At 63.4% G+C, this 20,962-nt stretch overlaps 2 protein-coding genes across 2 annotated transcripts; one reads left to right on the forward strand and one right to left on the reverse strand.

Moving 5' to 3' along the window:
- The first annotated feature begins 4,606 nt into the window (after window positions 1–4,606).
- On the forward strand, window positions 4,607–4,960 carry LOC123351929 (uncharacterized mitochondrial protein AtMg00860-like). Its single transcript, XM_044991622.1, has one exon. It carries the CDS (start codon window positions 4,607–4,609, stop codon window positions 4,958–4,960), a length of 354 nt encoding a protein of 117 aa, XP_044847557.1.
- A 3,778-nt stretch (window positions 4,961–8,738) lies between these two features.
- On the reverse strand, window positions 8,739–12,833 carry HAS1 (hyaluronan synthase 1). The gene is made up of 4 exons (XM_044991623.1): window positions 12,132–12,833; window positions 11,004–11,229; window positions 9,980–10,112; window positions 8,739–9,414 (listed from the first exon to the last, which is right to left on the reverse strand). Exons 1-4 carry the CDS (start codon window positions 12,831–12,833, stop codon window positions 8,739–8,741), a joined length of 1,737 nt encoding a protein of 578 aa, XP_044847558.1.
- Between the last annotated feature and the right edge of the window lie 8,129 nt (window positions 12,834–20,962).

A 20,962-nucleotide genomic window follows, 5' to 3' on the forward strand; every position in this document is an offset into this window, starting at 1 on the left:
AGGAGCTGCTGCTTCCTGGAAGGAGCAGGGGGTGTTTGGAGCAGGATCAGCGTTTAGCAGCGTGGGGCTGGAGCAGGCAGTTTGCTCGAGCACTGCCCTGAGGGTAGCCCCTCGATCGCCCCCCGTGCCAGCGGAGGGACTGGCTGTACAAGTCACAAGCTGCCCACAGGGATGCCGGCCATGATGCCCCAGGGTGGCGCTAGGGGGCGCTGTGCTGGAGGGAGCGGGGTGGGGGGGCTCTCCCCTGGCAGGCAGGGCTGCCCTGATGTCCCAGGGTGGCGCTAGGGGGCGCTGTGCTGGAGGGGGCGGGGTGGGGGGGCTCTCCCCTGGCAGGCAGGGCTGCCCTGATGCCCCAGTGTGGCGCTAGGGGGCGCTGTGCTCTGGAGAGCGGGGTGGGGGGGCTCTCCCCTGGCAGGCAGGGCTGCCCCGATGCCCCAGGGTGGCGCTAGGGGGCGCTGTGCTCCAGAGAGCGGGGAGGGGGCTCTCCCCTGGCAGGCAGGGCTGCCCCAATGCCCCAGTGTGGCACTAGGGGGCGCTGTGCTCCGGAGAGTGGGGTGGGGGCTCTCCCCTGGCAGGCAGGGCTGCCCCAATGCCCCAGTGTGGCACTAGGGGGCGCTGTGCTCCGGAGAGCGGGGAGGGGGCTCTCCCCTGGCAGGCAGGGCTGCCCCGATGCCCCAGTGTGGCGCTAGGGGGCGCTGTGCTCTGGAGAGTGGGGTGGGGGCTCTCCCCTGGCAGGCAGGGCTGCCCCAATGCCCCAGGGTGGTGCTAGGGGGCGCTGTGCTGGAGGGAGCAGAGCCCCGGGGCTGGGAAGCAGGGGGGCTCGGGGCTGGAGGGGGGAGCAGGCAGAGCCCCCCTGGCTGCAGGGGGACTGGGATGTGCTGGGCTGAGGGAGGCCAGGCCTGAGGCCGGAGAGTTTCCTGTGCTGGGTTCAGATGCTCAATAAACCTCCTGTGTTATAGTCACTCCAGGCTAGAGAACAGGGGGCATCATCCCCTTCGGGGGGTGGAGGCCCCGGGGCCCCAGAGCGAGGGGACTCCCTGAGGGGGCCCACGACAGAGACAGACGTGCTGAGGCTCAGAGAGGTGCGGCTCCAGGAGGTGAAGGGGCCTGACCGGTAGCTGTCTGGCATTACAAGCTTCCACAGGGCTGTCACCACTCGCTTCTCAGCTGTGAGGGCTGCTCTCATCTTGGTATTCTGGCGCTTCAGGGCAGGGGAAAGCCAGTCACAACGTTCCATGAAAGTGCCCTTACGCATGCGAAAGTTTCGCAGCCACTGGGAATCGTCCCAGACCTGCAACACTATGCGGTCCCACCAGTCTGTGCTTGTTTCCCAGGCCCAGAATCGGCGTTCCACAGCATGAACCTGCCCCATTAACACCATGATGTGCCCATTGCGGGGGCCCGTACTTTGTGAGACGTCTATTTCCTTGTCTATGTCCTCATCAGTCTCGTCACCGCACTGCCGTCGCCTCCTCGCCTGGTTTCGCTTTGGCAGGTTCTGGTTCTGCATATATTCCAGGATACTGCGCGTGGTGTTTAAAGTGCTCATAATTGCCGCGGGGATCTGAGCGGGCTCCATGATCCCAGTGCTATGGCGTCTGGGCTGAAAAAAGGTGTTAAACGATTGTCTGCTCTGACAGAGGGAGGGCGACTGACGACACGGCTTACAGGGAATTACAGTCCACAGAGGGGGTGGCTTTGCATCAAGGAGAAACACAAACAACTGTCACACACAGAATGGCCCCCTCAAGGATCGAACTTAAAACCCTGGGTTTAGCAGGCCGTTGATTTCACGGAGGGCGGGAGGAAGCAAATGAATACAAAACAAATCGGGTCTATTTCTCGTTTTGATCCACTCCATCTGTCTTTCCCATCTTTAGGGTGGCAGCAGACGGTGCAGTTTGATTGCTAGCCATCGTCAGCTCCTGGGTGCTCAGCAGAAGATGCTGCGTTACGACTGCTAGTCATCATCTTCTGGGTGCTCGGCAGAAGGAGTCAAGGTCGGTTAAAAGAGCACCCAGGAATACGATGACGACGGCGACCAGTCATAACACACCATCTGCTGCCAAAAGGCAAGGAGCTGCTGCTGTGTAGCAATGCAGCCCCACGTCTGCCAGCACCCAGGAGACTTACCGTGATGGTGAGCTGAGCGGGCTCCATGCTTCCCGTGGTCTGGCGTCTGCACAGGTAACCGAGGAAAAAAGGCGCGAAATGATTGTCTGATGTTGCTTTCATGGAGGAAGAGGGGGGCCTGACGACATTTACCCAGAACCACCCGCGACACTGTTTTTGCCCCATCAGGCACTGGGATCTGAACCCAGAATCCCAATGGGCAGCGGAGACTGCGGGAACTGTGGGATAGCTACTCACAGCTACCCACAGTGCAACGTTATGGAAGTCAACGCGAGCCTCGGTACTGTGGACGCAGTCATAGAATCATAGAATCTCAGGGTTGGAAGGGACCTCAGGAGGTATCTAGTCCAACCCCCTGCTCAAAGTAGGACCAAACCCAACTAAATCATCCCAGCCAGGGCTTCGTCAAGCGGCCTTAAAAACCTCTAAGGAAGAGGATTCCACTACCTCCCTAGGGAACCCATTCCAGTGCTTCACCACCCTTCTAGTGACATAGTGTTTCCTAATAGCCAACCTAGACCTCCCCCACTGCAACTTGAGACCATTGCTCCTTGTCCTGTCATCTTCTACCACTGAGAACAGTCTAGATCCATCCTCTTTGGAACCCCCTTTCAGGTAGTTGAAAGCAGCTATCAAATCCCCCCTCATTCTTCTCTTCTGCAGACTAAACAATCCCAGTTCCCTCAGCCTCTCTTCATAAGTCATGTGCTCCAGCCCCCTAATTTTTTTTGTTGCCCTCCGCTGGACTCTCTCCAATTTATCCACATCCTTCTTGTAGTGTGGGGCCCAAAACTGGACACAGTACTCCAGATGAGGCCTCACCAGTGCTGAATAGAGGGGAATGATCACATCCCTCAATCTGCTGGAAATGCCCCTACTTATACAACCCAAAATGCCATTAGCCTTCTTGGCAACAAGGGCACACTGTTGACTCATATTCAGCTTTTCGTCCACCGTAACCCCTAGGTCCTTTTCTGCAGAACTGCTGCCCAGCCATTCGGTCCCTAGTCTGTAGCAGTGCATGGGATTCTTCCGTCCTAAGTGCAGGACTCTGCACTTGTCCTTGTTGAACCTCATCATATTTCTTTTGGCCCAATCCTCTAATTTGTCTAGGTCCCTCTGTATCCTATCCCTACCCTCCAGCGTATCAACCACTCCTCCCAGTTTAGTGTCATCTGCAAACTTGCTAAGGGTGCAGTCCACGCCATCCTCCAGATCATTAATGAAGATATTGAACAAAACCGGCCCCAGCACCGACCCTTGGGGCACCCCACTTGATACCGGCTGCCAACTAGACATGGAACCATTGATCACTACCCGTTGAGCCCGACCATCTAGCCAGTTTTCTATCCACCTTACCGTCCATTCATCCAGCCCAGACTTCTTTAACTTGCTGGCAAGAATACTGTGGGAGACTGTATCAAAAGCTTTGCTAAAGTCCAGAAATAGCACATCCACTGCTTTCCCCTCATCCACAGAGCCGGTTATCTCCTCATAGAAGGCAATTAGGTTAGTCAGGCATGACTTGCCCTTGGTGAATCCATGCTGACTGTTCCTGATCACTTTCCCCTCCTTTAAGTGGTTCAGGATTGATTCCTTGAGGACCTGTTCCATGATTTTTCCAGGGACTGAGGTGAGACTGACTGGCCTGTAGTTCCCTGGATCTTCCTTCTTCCCTTTTTTAAAGATGGGCACTACATTAGCTTTTTCCAGTCATCCGGGACCTCCCCCGATCGCCATGATTTTTCAAAGATAATGGCCAATGGCTCTGCAATCTCATTGGCCAACTCCTTTAGCACCCTCGGATGCAGCGCATCCGGCCCCATGGACTTGTGCTCGTCCAGCTTTCCTAAATAGCCCCGAACTACTTCTTTCTCCACAGAGAGCTGGTCACCTCCTCCCCATACCGTGCTGCAGAGTACAGCTGTCTGGGAGCTGACCTTGTCTGTGAAGACAGAGGCAAAAAAAGCATTGAGTACACTAGCTTTCTCCACATCCTCTGTCACTAGGTTCCCTCCCTCATTCAGCAAGGGGCCCACACTTTCCTTGACTTTCTTCTTGTTGCTAACATACCTGAAGAAACCCTTCTTGTTACTCCTAACATCTCCGGCTAGCTGCAACTCCAAGTTAATGCCCTTAGAGTATTTTGTGTGGGGACACGCACAATCGACTGTATAAAAACGATTTCTAAAGAACCGACTTCTATAAATTCGATCTAATTTCGTAGGGTAGACATACCCTTAGGCGCGGGGCCCGACTCAGGGGAATCGGGTGACTCGGCCTAAAGCCGGCCCTGCTTCCAGCGCCTGGTGGATCAGTTGCTCAGGGGGCTGGAGGACTTTGCCCTGGCGTGCATTGACGATATCTGTGTCTTTAGCCAGACCTGGGAGGAACACGTGTCCCAGGTGAGGAGGGGGCTAGGTCGCCTCAGGATGCAGGACTGACTGTAAAAGCTGAAAAGTGCAAGGTGGGGATGGCGGAGGTGTCATACCTGGGCCACAAGGTGGCGGGCGGCCACCTGAAGCCGGACCTGGCCAAAGTGGAGGCCATCCAGGACTGGTCCATGCCCCGGACTAAGGAGCAGGTCCAGGCTGTCATTGGGATGGCGGGATACTCCCGGAGGTTTGTGCCCCATGTTAGCTCCCTGGCGGCTCCCCTCACGGAGCTGTGTAGGAAGGGGAAGCCGGACAAGGTGGTCTGGACCGAGCAGCGCCAGGGGGCTCGCTGTGCGCTGAAGGGGGCACTTATCCAGGGCCCGGTGCTGGTAAACCCGGATTTTAACAACCCTTCCCGGTGTTCTCGGAGACAGGACTGGGGGTGCTGCTGATGCAAACTGATACTAACGGGGAGAGACACCCCATCGTGTACCTGAGCAGGAAGCTGCTGCCCCGGGAGCAGCTCTATGCGGCCATAGAGAAGGGAGGCCTGGCCATGGGGTGGGCCCTCAACAAACTGCAGCCGTGTCTATTTGGGCGGCGCTTCACCGTGTACACAGACCATTCGCCCCTGACGTGGCTGCACCAAACGAAAGGGGCTAATGCCAAGCTGCTGAGATGGAGCCTGCTCCTCCAGGGGTACGACATGGAGGTGGTTCATGTGCGGGGGAGGCCAATGTTACAGCCGATGCTTTATCACGGGGCGGGGCCCTGAACTTCCCCAGCTTGCGGGCTCAGTGACGCTGTGCCATTCAGCCTCGAAGGGGGGAGAGATGTGCCGAAGTGGGGGAGTTTCTTGTTTTCCTTGTTTCCTATGGGGGATTTTCTTGGTTTTTCTATGGTTTGCATGCAGAGGGGGTGGGACTCAGTTTCCCTGGGTGCTACTGGTTTAACGAGGGGAGGGGAGAGGGAGTTTGTTGTTACAGAGGACCAGTGAGGGGACTCGGGACCCCGGCCGATGGCCTGGAGGATGGAGCTGCGACTGGTGACCCGGAGGCCCAGCTCAGGAGTCGCAGCCGGTTCTGGGCAGTGGGAGGACAATGGGCTGACCCCGGTGACCTGACCAGCCGGTTCCAGCCAGAGTGGGGCTGAGAGGAGAGGAGACCCAGGCCTTCCTGTTTACGACCCTGTTTACCTGGAGAGAAGCCAGTGGACAGAGGGGGCCTGGGGCCGGGGGTATCGGAGGCCCAGCTGGAAGCAGGGGGGCTCGGGGCTGGAGAGAGGGAGCAGGCAGAGCCCCCGCTGGGATGTGCTGGGCTAAGGGTGGCCAGGCCTGAGGCCCTGAGAGTTTCCTGTGCTGGGTTCAACTCTCAATAAACCTCCTGCTTGATGCTGGGTCCAGGCTAGAGAACAGGGCGGGGGGTGAGGAGGCCCCAGGGGGCCCAGAGCGAGAGGACTCCCTGGGGGGCCCACGGCAGAGACAGACGTGCTGAGGCTCAGAGAGGTGCGGCTCCAGGAGGTGGAGGGGCCTGACCCCAAGAGAGAGCGGCCCCCCGAGAAGGGCTGTCGCCCTCAAAGGGGCACCCCCCACGGACCCAAGAGTGGGCCCGATCCGTGAGTCGGTGACACCTGGCGGCCGGGGCTCGCCCCAATGCCCCAGTGCGGTGTAGGGGTTACTGTGCTGCAGGGAGTGAGGGCAGGTTCCTGGACAGACGACCCAGCACCGCACCCCAGACGTGGCTGTGTAGGCGGGTGGTCACCGCTCTGCCCTGAGGGGTAAAGCCGGCCCGGCAGGGGGGTGGGGCTGGGGAAGGAAAGAGCCGGGCTGATTGGGGGAAGCGGCTGCAGCTGGGCCATGCCCCAATCAGAGCCCAGCTGGCCCTATAAAGAGGTTGGGAGCCGGGCGCTCCGGAGTCTCCCTCTGCCTGTAGAGGGAGAAGGGCCTGGCTGCAGGGGGCTGGACACAGGGTACCGGAGTGGAGCAGGGCTGGGGAAAGGCAGAGGAGCTGGGGAGCTCCAGCCTGGAAAGCCCCAGGCTGCGGCCTAGCATTGGGCTAACAGGTACTGGGGGTTGCAGAGGCAGCAGGTCCAAACCCCTTTGCCTGTGCTGAGTGGCTGATACTGCAGCCTGCCCCAGTGAACAGGGGCTAGATGGAGACTGGGCAGTAGCCAATACTAAGGCAAAGTGGGGATAGTGGGGTGGGGGTTCCCCTGGGTGGGGGAGACCCAGTTAAAGGGGCACCAGGGTCCTGGGAGGGACACGGGGGCCAGTAGCTGGAAGGCGGATCACCAGCCTGCAGAGGGCGCTCCGGACGCTGGACTGAGCTAATTCCCGAGGACGACCAGCAGGAGGCGCCGCAGGGGTGAGTCCGGCCCGTCTACAGGCTGCCTCTCAGCACCGGGCCAGGGCTCCATGTATAAAGCGAAGGCTTATCAATAACAATCCAAATTAGCACAAGGAACGTTAATGACGAGGGTTGAGGAGACCGATTTTTTTCAAAAAAATACATTTTATTTGCCACATTTTATAAAATAAATCCAAGAAAAATCTCTCCTCTTCAACGGCTCTTTGTAATTATTACAGACAAATAAATAAGACTTCGTGCCTTCATTTCCCTGCTGGAAAGGGGGCGCCTCTCGCCCTCACGATCGGTAAAGTTTATCGAGGTGAAAGGATCCACCCAGCAAGAGCAGCAAATTTTCCCCTCCAAACCTTCATCCCCAAACTCAGACTCTGGGGTGGGATTTTTCAGTGCGAGCAAACGGCGACAGGATGTAAAGTTTGGAGCATTTGTCGGACCGGAGTGGGCAAACTGCGCAGTGCAGGATAAAAACTTACTACCGCTGTGAAGGGAGATCCTCCCGTAGCTCGCAGGCATCTCTGACTTGAAAGAGATGAGGGTCGACCAATGAGCGTGGCCATTCAGCAGACGTAACGACATCCACAACATGATGTCCTGCAATGATGCGCCCCTCCCCAGAGACGGATGAATCTCAGCGTTGGGCGAGGGATCCCTGTGTAAACAGCCGCCCCACTCCAGAGGCAGCTGCATCTCAGTGCCATACTAGATAAACAGCTCCTGCACCCGACAGCAGAAACAGCGACGTCTGAGCGCCTGGCAAGGGACACTCTATGTAAACAGCCCCCGCGCCCCACCCCAGAAACAGCTGCATTTCAACACTGGTTTAAGCGTGTCCCAACGGAGACGTGCGGGTGTGAGTGTGGCAGACGATGAGATTAATAAATAAAACGAGGTCAGACAATCGCCTGGAGCCGAACATTAACTAGGTACTAGGGGAAAGATGGACGTCCCCGAGCTGCTGTGTCTTGGGGCTGACAGTGCTGCCAGGGGTGAAAAATCTACCACCTCCCGAGCGCTGAAGAGATGCCCAGTGGTCGGTGGAAGAAGGCGTCCGTGAGCAGCGCTAGCGGGGAGGGGTGTGTCCTATCCCGAGGGCCCCCCCATCGTCGGCTGAGTCTATGCTATGGGTTAGGCTGGCATCGTTCCGGCACTGGCGCTATGTCACTATAGTTCCTGTAGCGTAGACACGGCCGTAGTGACGAGAGAACCCAGGAGTCCTGACTCCCAGCCCCCCTGCTCTAACCACTAGGCCAGTGGGTCTCAAACTTTTGTATCGGTGACCCCTTTCCCACCGCAAGCCTCTGAGATTGACCCTCCCCTTTATAAATTAAAATAAATTTTTTTATATTAAACACTATTATAAATGCTGGAGGCAAAGCAGGGTGTGGGGTGGAGGCTGGCAGCTTGTGACCCCCACATAATAACCTTGAGACCCCCTGAGGGGTCCCGGCCCCCAGTTTGAGACTCCCTGCACTAGACCCTATTCCCCTGTGAAAGTCAGGGATAGAATCCGGGAGTCCGGGCTGCGAGCCCCCCTGCTCCCACTGCTAGACCCCTCTCCCCTCTCAGAGCTGGGGATAGAACCCAGGAGTCCTGGCTCCCAGCCCCGCTACTCTCACCACTAGACCCCACTCCCCACAGAGAGCCAGGGCGAGAACCCAGGCGTCCTGGCTCCCACACACCACCCGCTATAACCACTAGACACCACTTCCCTCCCAGAGCAGGACGTGGAACCCAGGAGCCCTCATTCCCTTCACTCCCCATTAGCCATCACTTCCCTGTCTAATCCGGCCTTCCAGCTTCCCCATAGCCAGGCTGGGGGGTGGGAGGTAGGAAGCGAATAACAAGGAACCCCGGCGTCCGGGCCTCACACCTGGACGGTGTAGTGATCGGCCCGCTTCCGGCAGCACCGCCGGATCCACACCCAGTACAGCAGCACCATGCCGGCCCAGTAGCCCAGGTAGACGCCCACCCCGATGACCAGGTAGCCCAGCTCGGCCTGCTTGACCAAGCTGGTCCAGTCGGCCTGGGCCTCTTGGTAGAGGGTGTAAACCAGCCCCCCCAGCAGCAGTAGCCCCCAGATGGAGACGGGCAGCAGGGGCATCAAGTTTCCCACCATCTTCTTCCTCCCGGAGGTGCCCCAGCTGCTCTTGTTCATGGTGACGATGGCGAAGTACTTGGCCGGCAGGAGGCCGCCCATGTAGAGCAGGGCGTAGAGGCTCATGAAGAGCATGCGGGGGCTGCCCCGCAGCCAGCAGGCGTAGAGGGCCTTGACGCAGGCCACCAGCTGGACGCAGAGCAGGACCCACAGCACGTCCCACAGGCTGGCCCCGTAGAAGAGGCGCAGGACGGTGGCCGTCACGAAGAAGGGGAAGACGCCGGCCACCACGGCCTCGTAGGTCATCCACAGGTGGTGCCGGTGCCACCAGAGGGCGTTGTAGAGCCACTCGCGGAAGTAGGACTTGGTCCAGCGGGTCTGCTGGGCCAGCCAGCGCAGGAACTGGGCGGGGGTCTCTGAGTAGCAGCGGGAGCGGGCTGTGTACCTGGGGGGGAGGGGAAAAAGCGGGGGGCTTAGCTAATGCAGAGCTGGGGTTGGAACTCAGGAGTCCTGACTCCAGCCCCCCTGCTGTAACCGCTAGCCCCCACTCCCCTTCCAGACCTGGGGAGAGAACCCAGCAGTCCTGGCTCCCAGCCCCCCCCGCTCTAACCGCTAGCCCCCACTCCCCTCCCAGACCTGGGGAGAGAACCCAGCAGTCCTGGCTCCCAGCCCCCCCTGCTCTAACCGCTAGCCCCCACTCCCCTTCCAGAGCCAGGAATAGAACCCAGGAGTCCTGGCTCCCAGCCCCCCCCCACTCTAACCCTTAGACCCCACTCCCCTCCCACAGCAGGGGAGAGAATCCAGGAGTCCTGTCTCCCAGCCCTCCCTGTTCTAACTGCTAGACCCCACTCCCCTCCCAGACCTGGGGAGAGAACCCAGGTGTCCTGGCTCCAGCCCCCCTGCTCTAACTGCTAGACCCCACTCCCCTCCCAGACCTGGGGAAAGAACCCAGGAGTCCTGGCTCCGAGCCCCCAGAGGAGGGCCCCGGGCGCAGTGGGCCATGCACTCACTTGGTGGCGTAGCCCATGCTCAGCATGCGGTTGGTGAGGTGCCGGTCGTCGCCGAAGGTGCAGTGGGTGCCCAGGAATTTCTGGTTGTACCAGGACTCCAGGAACTGCTGCAGCAGGTCGTTCCGGTACAGGCCTGCAGGGGGCAGCAGGCGGCGCAGGGTCAGCAAAGCCAGAATTCCCAGCACTCCCTTCCCTGCCCCTCCTAGAGCCGGGACAGAACCCCCTGCTCCAGCCACCAGACCCCACTCCCCTCCCAGACAGGGGGAGAACCCTGGCTCCCAGCCCCCTGCTCTAACCACTAGACCCCACTCCCCTGCCAGAGCTGGAGAGAGAACCCAGGAGTCCTGGCTCCAGCCCCCCTGCTCTAACCGCTAGACTCCACTCCCCTCCCGGAGAGGGGGAGAACCCAGGAGTCCTGGCTCCCAGCCTCCTTGCTCTAACCGCTAGAACCCACTCCCCTCCCGGAGAGGGGGAGAACCCAGGTGTCCTGGCTCCCAGCCCCCTGCTCTAACCACTAGACCCCACTCCCCTGCCAGAGCTGGAGAGAGAACCCAGGAGTCCTGGCTCCCAGCCTCCTTGCTCTAACCGCTAGAACCCACTCCCCTCCCGGAGAGGGGGAGAACCCAGGTGTCCTGGCTCCCAGCCCCCTGCTCTAACCACTAGACCCCACTCCCCTGCCAGAGCTGGAGAGAGAACCCAGGAGTCCTGGCTCCCAGCCTCCTTGCTCTAACCGCTAGAACCCATTCCCCTCCCGGAGAGGGGGAGAACCCAGGTGTCCTGGCTCCCAGCCCCCTACTCTAACCACTAGACCCCACTCCCCTGCCAGAGCTGAAGAGAAAATCCAGGAGTCTTGGCTCCCAGCCCCCCCAGCCCCCCTTCTCTAACCACTAGACCCCACTCCCCTCTCAGAGCTGGGGAGAGAACCCAGGCGTCCTGACACCCAGCCCCCCGCTCTCTGCTCTAACCGCTAGCCCCCACTCCCTTCCCAGAGCGTGGGAGAACCCAGGCGTCCTGGCAGGCTCACCCAGGGGCCCGCTGATGCAGGAGACGCAGTCGAAGTAGGACTGGCAGGCGCGCTCCACGTTGAAGGCCATCCAGTAGCGCAGGCTGCTCATGAAGCTGATGAAGGAGTCGGAGACATTCAGGATCTGCACGTCACCCCCCACGGCTCCGTAGTGCTTGTTGGCCTCCAACACCTTCACCAGCTCCACCGTGGCCCGGGGGTCCAGCTTGGTGTCCGAGTCGCACACCTGGGGGCCGCCAAGAAGGGGTGTTACCTGCTGAGTCCCCCAGGGGGAGCTGTGCTGAGCCTCACGCCCAGTGCAGCACTAGGGGGCGCTGTGCCGCAGGGGGTGGGGTGGGGGTCTCTCCCTTGGCAGGCAGGGCTGGTCCTGATGCTCCAGTGCATCACTAGGGGGCGCTGTGCTGCAGGGGGTAGGGTGGGGGGTTCTCCTTTGGCAGGGGGAGATGCCCCAGGGCAGTGCTAGGGGTCTCTCCCCTGGCAGGCAGGGCTGGCCCCGCTGCCCCAGGCTGACGCTAGGGGGCGCTGTGCTGCAGGGGGCAGGGTAGGGGTCTCCCCTGGCAGTCAGGGCTCCCCCAATGCCACAGGGCGGCAATAGGGGGCGCTGTGCTGCAGGGGGTGGGGCAGGGTCTCTCCCCTGGCAGGCAGGGCTGGCCCCATGGCCCCAGGCTGACGCTAGGGGGCGCTGTGCTGCAGGGGGCAGGGTGCGGGTCTCCCCTGGCAGTCAGGGCTCCCCCGATGCCCCAGGCTGATGCTAGGGGGCGCTGTGCTGCAGGGGGCAGGGTGGGGGTCTCCCCTGGCAGGCAGGGCTCCCCCAATGCCCCAGGGCGGCAATAGGGGGCGCTGTGCTGCAGGGGGCGGGGCGGGGTCTCTCCCCTGGCAGGCAGGGCTGGCCCCGATGCCCCAGGCTGACGCTAGGGGGCGCTGTGCTGCAGGGGGCGGGGCGGGGGTCTCCCCTGGCAGTCAGGGCACCCCCAATGCCCCAGGGCGGCACTAGGGGGCGCTGTGCTGCAGGGGGCAGGGTGGGGGTCTCCCCTGGCAGTCAGGGTTGGCCCCGATGCCCAGGACGGCAGTGGGGGGCGCTGCGCTGAGGGAGTGGGGGCGGGAGGGTAGCCAGCTCCTTGCTCTTACCTGGATATAGTCCACCGAGCTGCCCAGCGCCCGGAAGGCCGTGTACATCACCTCCCGCTTCCCGCCCCACCGCTGCATGATGCAGACACATCGCCTGGAGCGGATCAACTCCTCCACCACCAGCTGGCCTGGGTCCACCATCTCCACCTCGGTGTAGGGCCCGGGCTCCTCCCCTGGCGCCCCCGGGGAGCCGCTGCCCCCCGCCTCGCCCTCCAGCGGGGGCTGCCGGTGGTAGTTGTTCTCCCAGACGTAGGTGCCCACGTCCTCGCCGGCGAAGACCTCGCGGAACATGTCCAGCATGTAGTGGTCGTCGGGGCTGTTCCCGTCGATCACCATGAGGATCCGCAGCTTCTCGCGGGGGTACAGGGTGGCCCGCACCGACTCCAGGCACTGCCGGAGGTAGGACGGGTCTTCTTGGTAGGCCGAGATGGTCAACGCCACCGTCTTGGTGTAGCTGCAGGTCAACGACTCCCTCCTCATCCGCCGGTGCTCCAGGAGGGCGAAGAAGCTCTGGATGGCCAGGTGGGCGGCGAGGAAGGCTCCGTAGAGGCCGAAGGCCATGATCCGATACTGGTCGGCCACCAGCTGGATCCCGGCGACGTAGGCCCACGCCAGGACCCCCAAGATGAGCAGGGCAAAGGCGATGGTGAGGATGCGGCGCCCGGCGGAGATGAGGTATTTAGGCGCTTTTCTGGGGTCCATCTCTGCAAGGGATGGGAATGGGGTGAGCTGCGGTTGGGTGGGTGGGGACTGGAGCCCCCCAGGGCTCAGTAATGGGGGGGGGGGTTCAAGGCCCAGGGCTGCCCAAAGTGGCAGGAGCTCTGGGGCACGGCCATGAGGATGATTAAACGGGGCTGGGAAGGAGGCGTTGTCGGGATGACGGCAAGTGGCACCCAAGAAAGGTCCGTTGGAATAAATAAATGACCCACACAGAGCGTGACGCTCCTCCTGTCAGGGAACCCAGGAGCACTGGCTCCTGGTCCCCCCTGCTGTGACCCACCAGACCCCATTCATCTCCCAGAGCTGGGGAGAGAACCCAGGAGTCCTAGCTCCCAGCCCCCATCCTCTGCTCTAACCACCAGCCCCCATTCATCTCCCAGAGCTGGGGAGAGAACCCAGGAGTCCTAGCTCCCAGCCCCCACCCTCTGCTCTAACCACTCACCCCCATTCATCTCCCAGAGCTGGGGAGAGAACCCAGGAGTCCTAGCTCCCAGCCCCCACCCTCTGCTCTAACCACCACCCCCATTCCTCTCCCAGAGCCAGGGCCACCCAGAGGATTCAGGGGCCCCGGGGGAAAACGGGGAGCAGCGGCGCTTGTACTCACCCGGCGGGGGTCCGGGTTTTCGGCGGCGGGGGGCCCTTCAGTCGCTCCCCATCTTTGGCAGCACTGAAGGGTCCCCCACTGACGCCGAAATGCCGCCAAAGACCCGGACCACCACCGGGCCAGGGCTCGTGGGGCCTGGGGCAAATTGCCCCACTTGCCCCCGCCATGGCAGCCCTGCCCAGAGCTGGGGATAGAACCCAGGAGTCCTGGCTCCCAGATCCCCCCCTTGCTTTAACCACTAGCCTCCCCCCCTCCGAGCCAGGGAGAGAACCCAGGAGTCCTGGCACCCAGACCCTCCCCACGCTGTAACGGCTGGCCTCCCCTCCCGGAGCCAGGGAGAGAACCCAGGAGTCCTGGCTCCTGCCCCCGCCCGCTCTAACCACTGGCCCGCACTCCCCTCACCTGCTGCCGGCTGCTCTCCCCGCTGGTGCTGGCAGGTCTGGCTCCGTTACTGCGGCGGGGGGGAGCTTTTGAACCGCGGGGAGGAGGGTGTTGGCGGGGGGAGGGGGACACGCTGTGTCTGCGTCAGGCTGGGCGACCCAGCCTCCCCCCACTAGCGTGTCCCCCCCCTTCCTCTTCCCAGCTGCGCCCCTCCCCCCAGCCACGCTTCCCCCCCGCCCCCGCCGGCTGGGAATTCACTGCCAGTCAGCGAGCCCTGAAGATTGGCCCGGTCCCTGCTCGCTCCGGGGGCTGCGGGGCGGGAGTGAGGGGCACCGGCGGGGGGGGGGGAGATTCCTGGGCTCTGAGCTGTGGGGGGCTGGGAACATCACTGGGTTGGGGCAGCCCAGTGAGTAAACCCCCCCCCCACTTCCGCCTCGCAGGTGGGTCCTGCTGGTCAGTCCGGGGTGGGGGGCTGGATGTTAACCAGACAGGAAGTGCGAGGGGGGGGGGGGGAGAGCAGCAGAGAGAGCACCAGGGAACCTGCCCCCCCCGCCCTGCCGGTGCCCCTCACTCCCGACCCGCAGCCCCTGCCAGCCCAGCCTGGGGCTCCCCCCCCAGCCCTGCCGGTGCCCCTCACTCCTGACCCGCAGCCCCTGCCAGCCCAGCCCTGGGGCTCCCCCCAGCCCTGCCGGTGCCCCTCACTCCCGACCCGCAGCCCCTGCCAGCCCAGCCCTGGGGCTCCCCCCAGCCCTGCCGGTGCCCCTCACTCCCGACCCGCAGCCCCCTGCCAGCCCAGCCCTGGGGCCCCCCCGCCCTGCCGGTGCCCCTCACTCCCGACCTGCAGCCCCTGCCAGCCCAGCCCTGGGCTCCCCCCCCAGCCCTGCCGGTGCCCCTCACTCCCGACCCGCAGCCCCTGCCAGCCCAGCCCTGGAGCTCCCCGCCCCAGCCCTGCCGGTGCCCCTCACTCCCGACCCGCAGCCCCTGCCAGCCCGGCCCCGGGGCTCATGCTGGGACCTTCCCTAATCCTGCCCCAGACGAGCCCGTTGTCAGGGTGGCAACAAAATAAATAGATGAGACTTGAGCAATACGGTGCCTCCGCCCCCCCGTCATCCACTTTTCCATGAACTCCATCCCAGCCCCCCCCCCGATCCCCGCTCCCCTCCCCCACCTGTGCCAGCCCCTGACCCACAGATCCCCCCTCCCCTCCTGCCTGTGCCAGTTCCTGCCCCACAGATCCCCCCTCCCCTCCTGCCGGTGCCAGCCCCTGCCCCACAGATCCCCCCTCCCCCTGCCGGTGCCAGCCCCTGCCCCACAGATCCCCCCTCCCCCTGCCGGTGCCAGCCCCTGCCCCACAGGTCCCCCTCCCCTCCCCCTGCCTGTGCCAGCCCCCGCCCCACAGATCCCCCCTCCCCTCCTGCCTGTGCCAGCCCCCGCCCCACAGATCCCCCCTCCCCTCCTGCCTGTGCCAGCCCCTGCCCCACAGATCCCCCTCCCCTCCTGCCTGTTCCAGCCCCTGCCCCACAGATCCCCCCTCCCCTCCTGCCTGTGCCAGCCCCTGCCCCACAGATCCCCCCTCCCCTCCTGCCTGTGCCAGCCCCTGCCCCACAGATCCCCCCACCCCTCCCGCCTGTGCCAGCCCCTTGCCCACATTTCCCCCCTCCCCTCCTGCCTGTGCCAGCCCCCGCCCCACAGATCGCCCCACCCCTCCCCCCGCCTGTGCCTGCTCCTGCCCCAGAGATCCTCCCCACCTATTCTCCCTGGGCTGTGCCAGCCCCTTCCCCACAGATCCCCCATCCCCTCCCCCTGCCTGGGCCAAACCCTGCTCCACAGATCCCCCCTCCCCTCTCTGCTGAGCTGCCCCCCCTCGCCCAGGTGCCAACACCCTCCCCCCTACAGCCCCAACCTGCTGCGCTCCCACCGGGGAAGTTTGCCAGCAGGCAGGTGTGTGTGTGTGTGTGGGGGGTGAAGTGAGGTGGGGTGGGGGGCCGGGGGCCGGGGCTAGCGATGGGGGTGGGGTTCCGGGAATTCGGGGCAGTGGGAGTCACCCAGGGCTGCCCGGGAGTGCGGCCCTGTGGCTCACCCGCTCCACATTCCTGGCGTGGTTCTGGGCTGTGCCCAACCCCTTGGACCCCCCCCCACGCGCACCTGGGGGATAGGGCCGGATGGCTCATTTCCTCTCCCATCCCCCCCCCCCGCCGGAAAGGGGACTGGGATATGGGGCCTTTCCCTCGGGGCGGGGGTGGGGACTGGCTGGCTCTGGGGTAGGGGGTTCAGTGGCCTCAGGTGTGAATGGAGTTTGCCGGGTCTCAGCCTCAATCCCAGCAGGGACAGCTCCCCCCCCCCCCCACCCCGACACTAACCCACCCCCTGGATGGACCACAGGGATCAGCCCCCTCCACACCCATGCTGGGATGGGGGAAGCACGGGGGAGGAGTGGAGGGGGGATGTGTCTGAGCTACGAGACCTCTGCCCTGAGCTGGGACCCCGGCCTCCGGCTGGTGTAATTTCCAGAGCACCCGGCACCCCTGGCAGGCCTGGGGAGAGGACCCAGGCGTCCTGCCCTCTGCTTTGCCTCTCAGAGGGAATGTGCCGCACTACGTGCTGGTGTAACCCGGCTGAGCACCTGCGGCTCCACCCCCCGACAGTCCAGGGAGGTCGTGACCCCCCCGCTGCCGGCCAAGGGGGCTGGATCTCTGTCCTGGAGACCCCCCGCTGCCGGCTTCCCCGCCCCTCACTCCTTCCCAGTCCCCCACCCCCCAGTCCCCAACCTTGTAACCTCCAGCCTCTCCCTAACCTCAGGCCCCCAGACCCACCTCTGCCCCCTTGATCTCGCTGACCCTGTCCCCAGCGCTCTGCCCCACCTCTTGGCCCCTCCCTGCCCCCAGCCCACCCCCTGCCCTCCTTGACTTGCCTGCCCCAGCCCCTCCATAACCCCAGCCCACTAACCCCCCCCTCCCCGGGGCCTTCTGACTCCAGCTTCGTCGGCATCCCGCAGGGGTGTGAACGGGGAGTTCCCGGCTTTGCTGGTTCCATTAGCTTTGAGCTCAGGCACCCCGCCCTGGTCCGGCCCGGGGATCAGAGCTGTGAAGCAACGGACAGATTAGTGAGCGGGACAATGCAGGGAACGGGACTCGTGGCAAAGCAGGGACATAGGAGACTCCCTGCCACTGGGGATTAGTGGGGTTAACCCCTGGGACTCCCTGCCTCTGGGGATAAGTGGAGTTAACCCCTGGGACTCCCTGCCACTGGGCATCAGTGGGGTTAACCCGTGGGACTCCCTGCCACTGGGCATCAGTGGGTTTAACCTGAGAGACTCCCGGCTACTGGGGTTAACACAGGGGACTCCCTGCCACTGGGGATTAGTGGGGTTAACCCCTGGGACTCCCTGCCACTGGGGATTAGTGGGGTTAACCCCTGGGCCTCCCTGCCACTGGGGATTAGTGGGGTTAACCCATGGGACTCCCTGCCACTGGGGATTAGTGGGGTTAACCAATGGGCCTCCCTGCCACTGGGGATTAGTGGGGTTAACCTGTGGGACTCCCTGCCACTGGGGATTAGTGGAGTTAACCTGTGGGACTCCCTGTCACTGGGGATTAGTGGGGTTAACCCATGGGACTCCCTGCCACTGGGGATTAGTGGGGTTAACCTGTGGGACTCCCTGCCACTGGGGAATAGTGGGGTTAACCTGTGGGACTCCCTGACACTGGGGATAAGTGGAGTTAACCTGTGGGACTCCCTGTCACTGGGCATCAGTGGGTTTAACCTGAGAGACTCCCGGCCACTGGGGTTAACCCATGGGACTCCCTGCCACTGGGGATTAGTGGGGTTAACCCAGGGGACTCCCTGCCACTGGGGATTAGTGGGGTTAACCCCTGGGACTCCCTGCCACTGGGGATTAGCAGTGGTAGCCAGACCCGTTTTGCCAGCCATTGCCCCACACTGTTACCCAGTGGAACTCCCTGCCACTGGAGGCTGGATACAGGGGAGACTGCACCTTCTCGAGGAGCAGCGTAGCCTGGGAGGTAGGTGTCCCAGTCCTAGAGGTGGGGGGGGGGAGCTGCAGGTTGGCCTAGGATCCCAGAGGCTCCCCCCCACATACACATCCAGCTATGGCAGCCTCCCCGGCACACACTGGCGTGGGGCACGGTCCAGGGGGAAGCTTTCCCGGCAAGGGGCTGACTCAGCCCTGACCTCAGTCAGGCGCTCTCCAGTCCAGACTGGGCATTGGGCAATCGGGGGAACAAGGGAATGGCACCATGACTCAGGAGGGCAGGGGGGTCTAGTGGTTAGAGCAGGAGGCTGCTGGGAGCTGGGACTCGTGGGTTCTCTCCCCGGGTCAGGGAGGGCAGTGGGGTCTAGTGGTTAGAGCAGGGAGGGTGGGAGTCTGGGTGCCAGGACGCCTGGGTTCTCTCCCCGGCTCAGGGAGGGCAGTGGGATCTAGTGGTTAGAGCAGGGAGGGTGGGGGTCTGGGTGCCAGGACGCCTGGGTTCTCTCCCCGGCTCAGGGAGGGCAGTGGGATCTAGTGGTTAGAGCAGGGAGGGTGGGGGTCTGGGTGCCAGGACGCCTGGGTTCTCTCCCCGGCTCAGGGAGGGCAGTGGGATCTAGTGGTTAGAGCAGGGAGGGTGGGGGTCTGGGTGCCAGGACGCCTGGGTTCTCTCCCCGGCTCAGGGAGGGCAGGGGGATCTAGTGGTTAGAGCAGGGAGGGTGGGGGTCTGGGTGCCAGGACGCCTGGGTTCTCTCCCTGGGTCAGGGAGGGCAGCAGTATCTAGTGGTTAGAGCAGGGAGGGTGGGGGTCTGGTGCCAGGACGCCTGGGTTCTCTCCCCAGCTCAGGGAGGGCAGTGGGATCTAGTGGATAGAGCAGGGAGGGTGGGGGTCTGGGTGCCAGGATGCCTGGGTTCTCTCCCCGGCTCAGGGAGGGCAGCGGGATCTAGTGGTTAGAGCAGGGAGGTGGGGGTCTGGGTGCCAGGATGCCTGGGTTCTCTCCCCGGCTCAGGGAGGGCAGCGGGATCTAGTGGTTAGAGCAGGGAGGGTAGGGGTCTGGGTGCCAGGACGCCTGGGTTCTCTCCCCGGCTCAGGGAGGGCAGTGGGGTCTAGTGGTTAGAGCAGGGAGATGGGGGTCTGGGTGCCAGGACGCCTGGGTTCTCTCCCTGGGTCAGGGAGGGCAGCGGTATCTAGTGGTTAGAGCAGGGAGGGTAGGGGTCTGGGTGCCAGGACGCCTGGGTTCTCTCCCCGGGTCAGGGAGGGCAGTGGTATCTAGTGGTTAGAGCAGGGAGTGTGGGGGTCTGGGTGCCAGGACGCCTGGGTTCTCTCCCCGGCTCAGGGAGGGCAGCGGGATCTAGTGGTTAGAGCAGGGAGGTGGGGGTCTGGGTGCCAGGATGCCTGGGTTCTCTCCCCAGCTCAGGGAGGGCAGCGGTATCTAGTGGTTAGAGCAGGGAGGGTGGGGGTCTGGGTGCCAGGACGCCTGGGTTCTCTCCCCGGCTCAGAGAGGGCAGCGGGATCTAGTGGTTAGAGCAGGGAGGGTGGGGGGTCTGGGTGCCAGGACGCCTGGGTTCTCTCCCCGGGTCAGGGAAGGCAGCGGGATCTAGTGGTTAGAGCAGGGAGGGTGGGGGTCTGGGTGCCAGGACGCCTGGGTTCTCTCCCCGGCTCAGGGAGGGCAGCGGGATCTAGTGGTCAGAGGCTGGTGGGGCCCCGTTGCCATGGCAGCAGGGGAGCCGACGTCTCCCAAACAGTCTGTGCTCAGCGGTAATCAGCCCATGGCTCAGGGCGCTGCCATTTCCTCTCCAGCTGCCGGGGAACCTCCGCCCGGCAACACCCGTCCCCTGGGGCCCCCCGCCTCTCACTGAGACAAAGCAGGAGCCGAGGGATGTGCCAGCCCCCTCCCCCCCGGCTCTAACCACTACACCCCCTTCCCCTCCCAGAGCCGGGGAGAGAACCCAGGGATGCTCTAGATTAGGGGTGGGCCCGAGGGCCACACCTGGGTATGGAAACTGGCTGGCGGGCCATGAATGCTCACGAAATTCGGGGTTGGGGTGCGGGAGGGGGTGAGGGCTCCTGCTGGGGGTGCGGCTCTGGGGTGGGGCCAGAAATGAGCAGTTCTGGGTACGGGGGGAGGCTCCGGGCTGGGGCAGGAGGTTGGGGTGCAGGAGGGGGTCAGAGTGCGGGAGGGGGTCGGGTGGAAGTGGGGGTGCTGCTCTGGCTGGGGGTGTGGGACTGGGGACGAGTGACTGGGGGTGCAGGAGGGTGCTCCGGGCTGGGATCAAGGGATCTGGAGGGTGGGAGGGGGATCAGGGGTGGGGCAGGGGGTTGGGGTGTGGGAGGGGGTTGGGGGTGCAGGCTCCAGGTGGTGCTTACCTCAAGCAGCAGCATGTTCCCCCTCCGGCTCCTACGTGGAGGTGCAGCCAGGCAGCTCGGCGCACTGCCCCGTCCGCAGGCACCGCCCCTGCAACTCCCATTGGCCACAGTTCCAGCCAATAGGAGCTGCAGAGGCAGCGCTTGGGGTGGGGGCAGCGTGAGGAGCCCCCTGGCTGCCACTATGTGTAGGAGCCAGATGGGGGACATGCCGCTGCTTCCAGGAGCCGCGTGGAGTCACGGCACGTGCAGAGCAGGGCAAGCCCCTGGCCCCGCTCCCCAGCTGGAGCGTGGAAAGCCCTGAACCCTGGTACCCAGCGGGAGCTTGAGGGCCGGATTAAAACATCTGAAGGGCCAGATGCGGCCCCCGGGCTGTAGTTTGATCACCCCCGGTCTAGATAATACTTAGTCCTGCCTTGAGTGCAGGGGACTGGAGTAGATGACCTCTCGAGGTCCCTTCCAGTTCTCTGATTCCATGAGTCCTGGTGCTCAGCCCCCTGCTCTAACCACTAGACTCCACTCCCCTTCCATAGCTGGAGATAGATCCCAGGAATCCAGTCTCCCAGTTCCCCCTGCTGTAACCAGTTGACATCGCTCCCCTCCCTGAGCCCAGGAGAGAACCCAGGAGTCCTGGCTCCCAGCCCCCCCTGCTCTAACCACCAGCCCCCGCTCCCCTCCCAGAGCTGAGGAGAGAACCCAGGAGTCCTGGCTCCCAGCCCTCCCTGCTCTAACCACCAGCCCCCGCTCCCCTCCCAGAGCTGAGGAGAGAACCCAGGA

The sequence above is a fragment of the Mauremys mutica genome, chromosome 17, assembly GCF_020497125.1.
Source record: "Mauremys mutica isolate MM-2020 ecotype Southern chromosome 17, ASM2049712v1, whole genome shotgun sequence".
In the NCBI taxonomy this organism is placed as follows: Eukaryota; Metazoa; Chordata; order Testudines; family Geoemydidae; genus Mauremys; species Mauremys mutica.

Coding starts and splice junctions, on each gene's coding strand:
- LOC123351929 (XM_044991622.1), top strand. CDS start 4,607: ATGGCGGAGGTGTCATACCTGGGCCACAAGGTGGCGGGCGGCCACCTG.
- HAS1 (XM_044991623.1), bottom strand. CDS start 12,833: ATGGACCCCAGAAAAGCGCCTAAATACCTCATCTCCGCCGGGCGCCGC. Junction 11,230..12,131: donor GCTCGGTGGACTATATCCAG/GTAAGAGCAAGG, acceptor GGCGGCCCCCAG/GTGTGCGACTCGGACACCAA. Junction 9,415..9,979: donor AGCATGGGCTACGCCACCAA/GTGAGTGCATGG, acceptor CCTCCCCCCCAG/GTACACAGCCCGCTCCCGCT.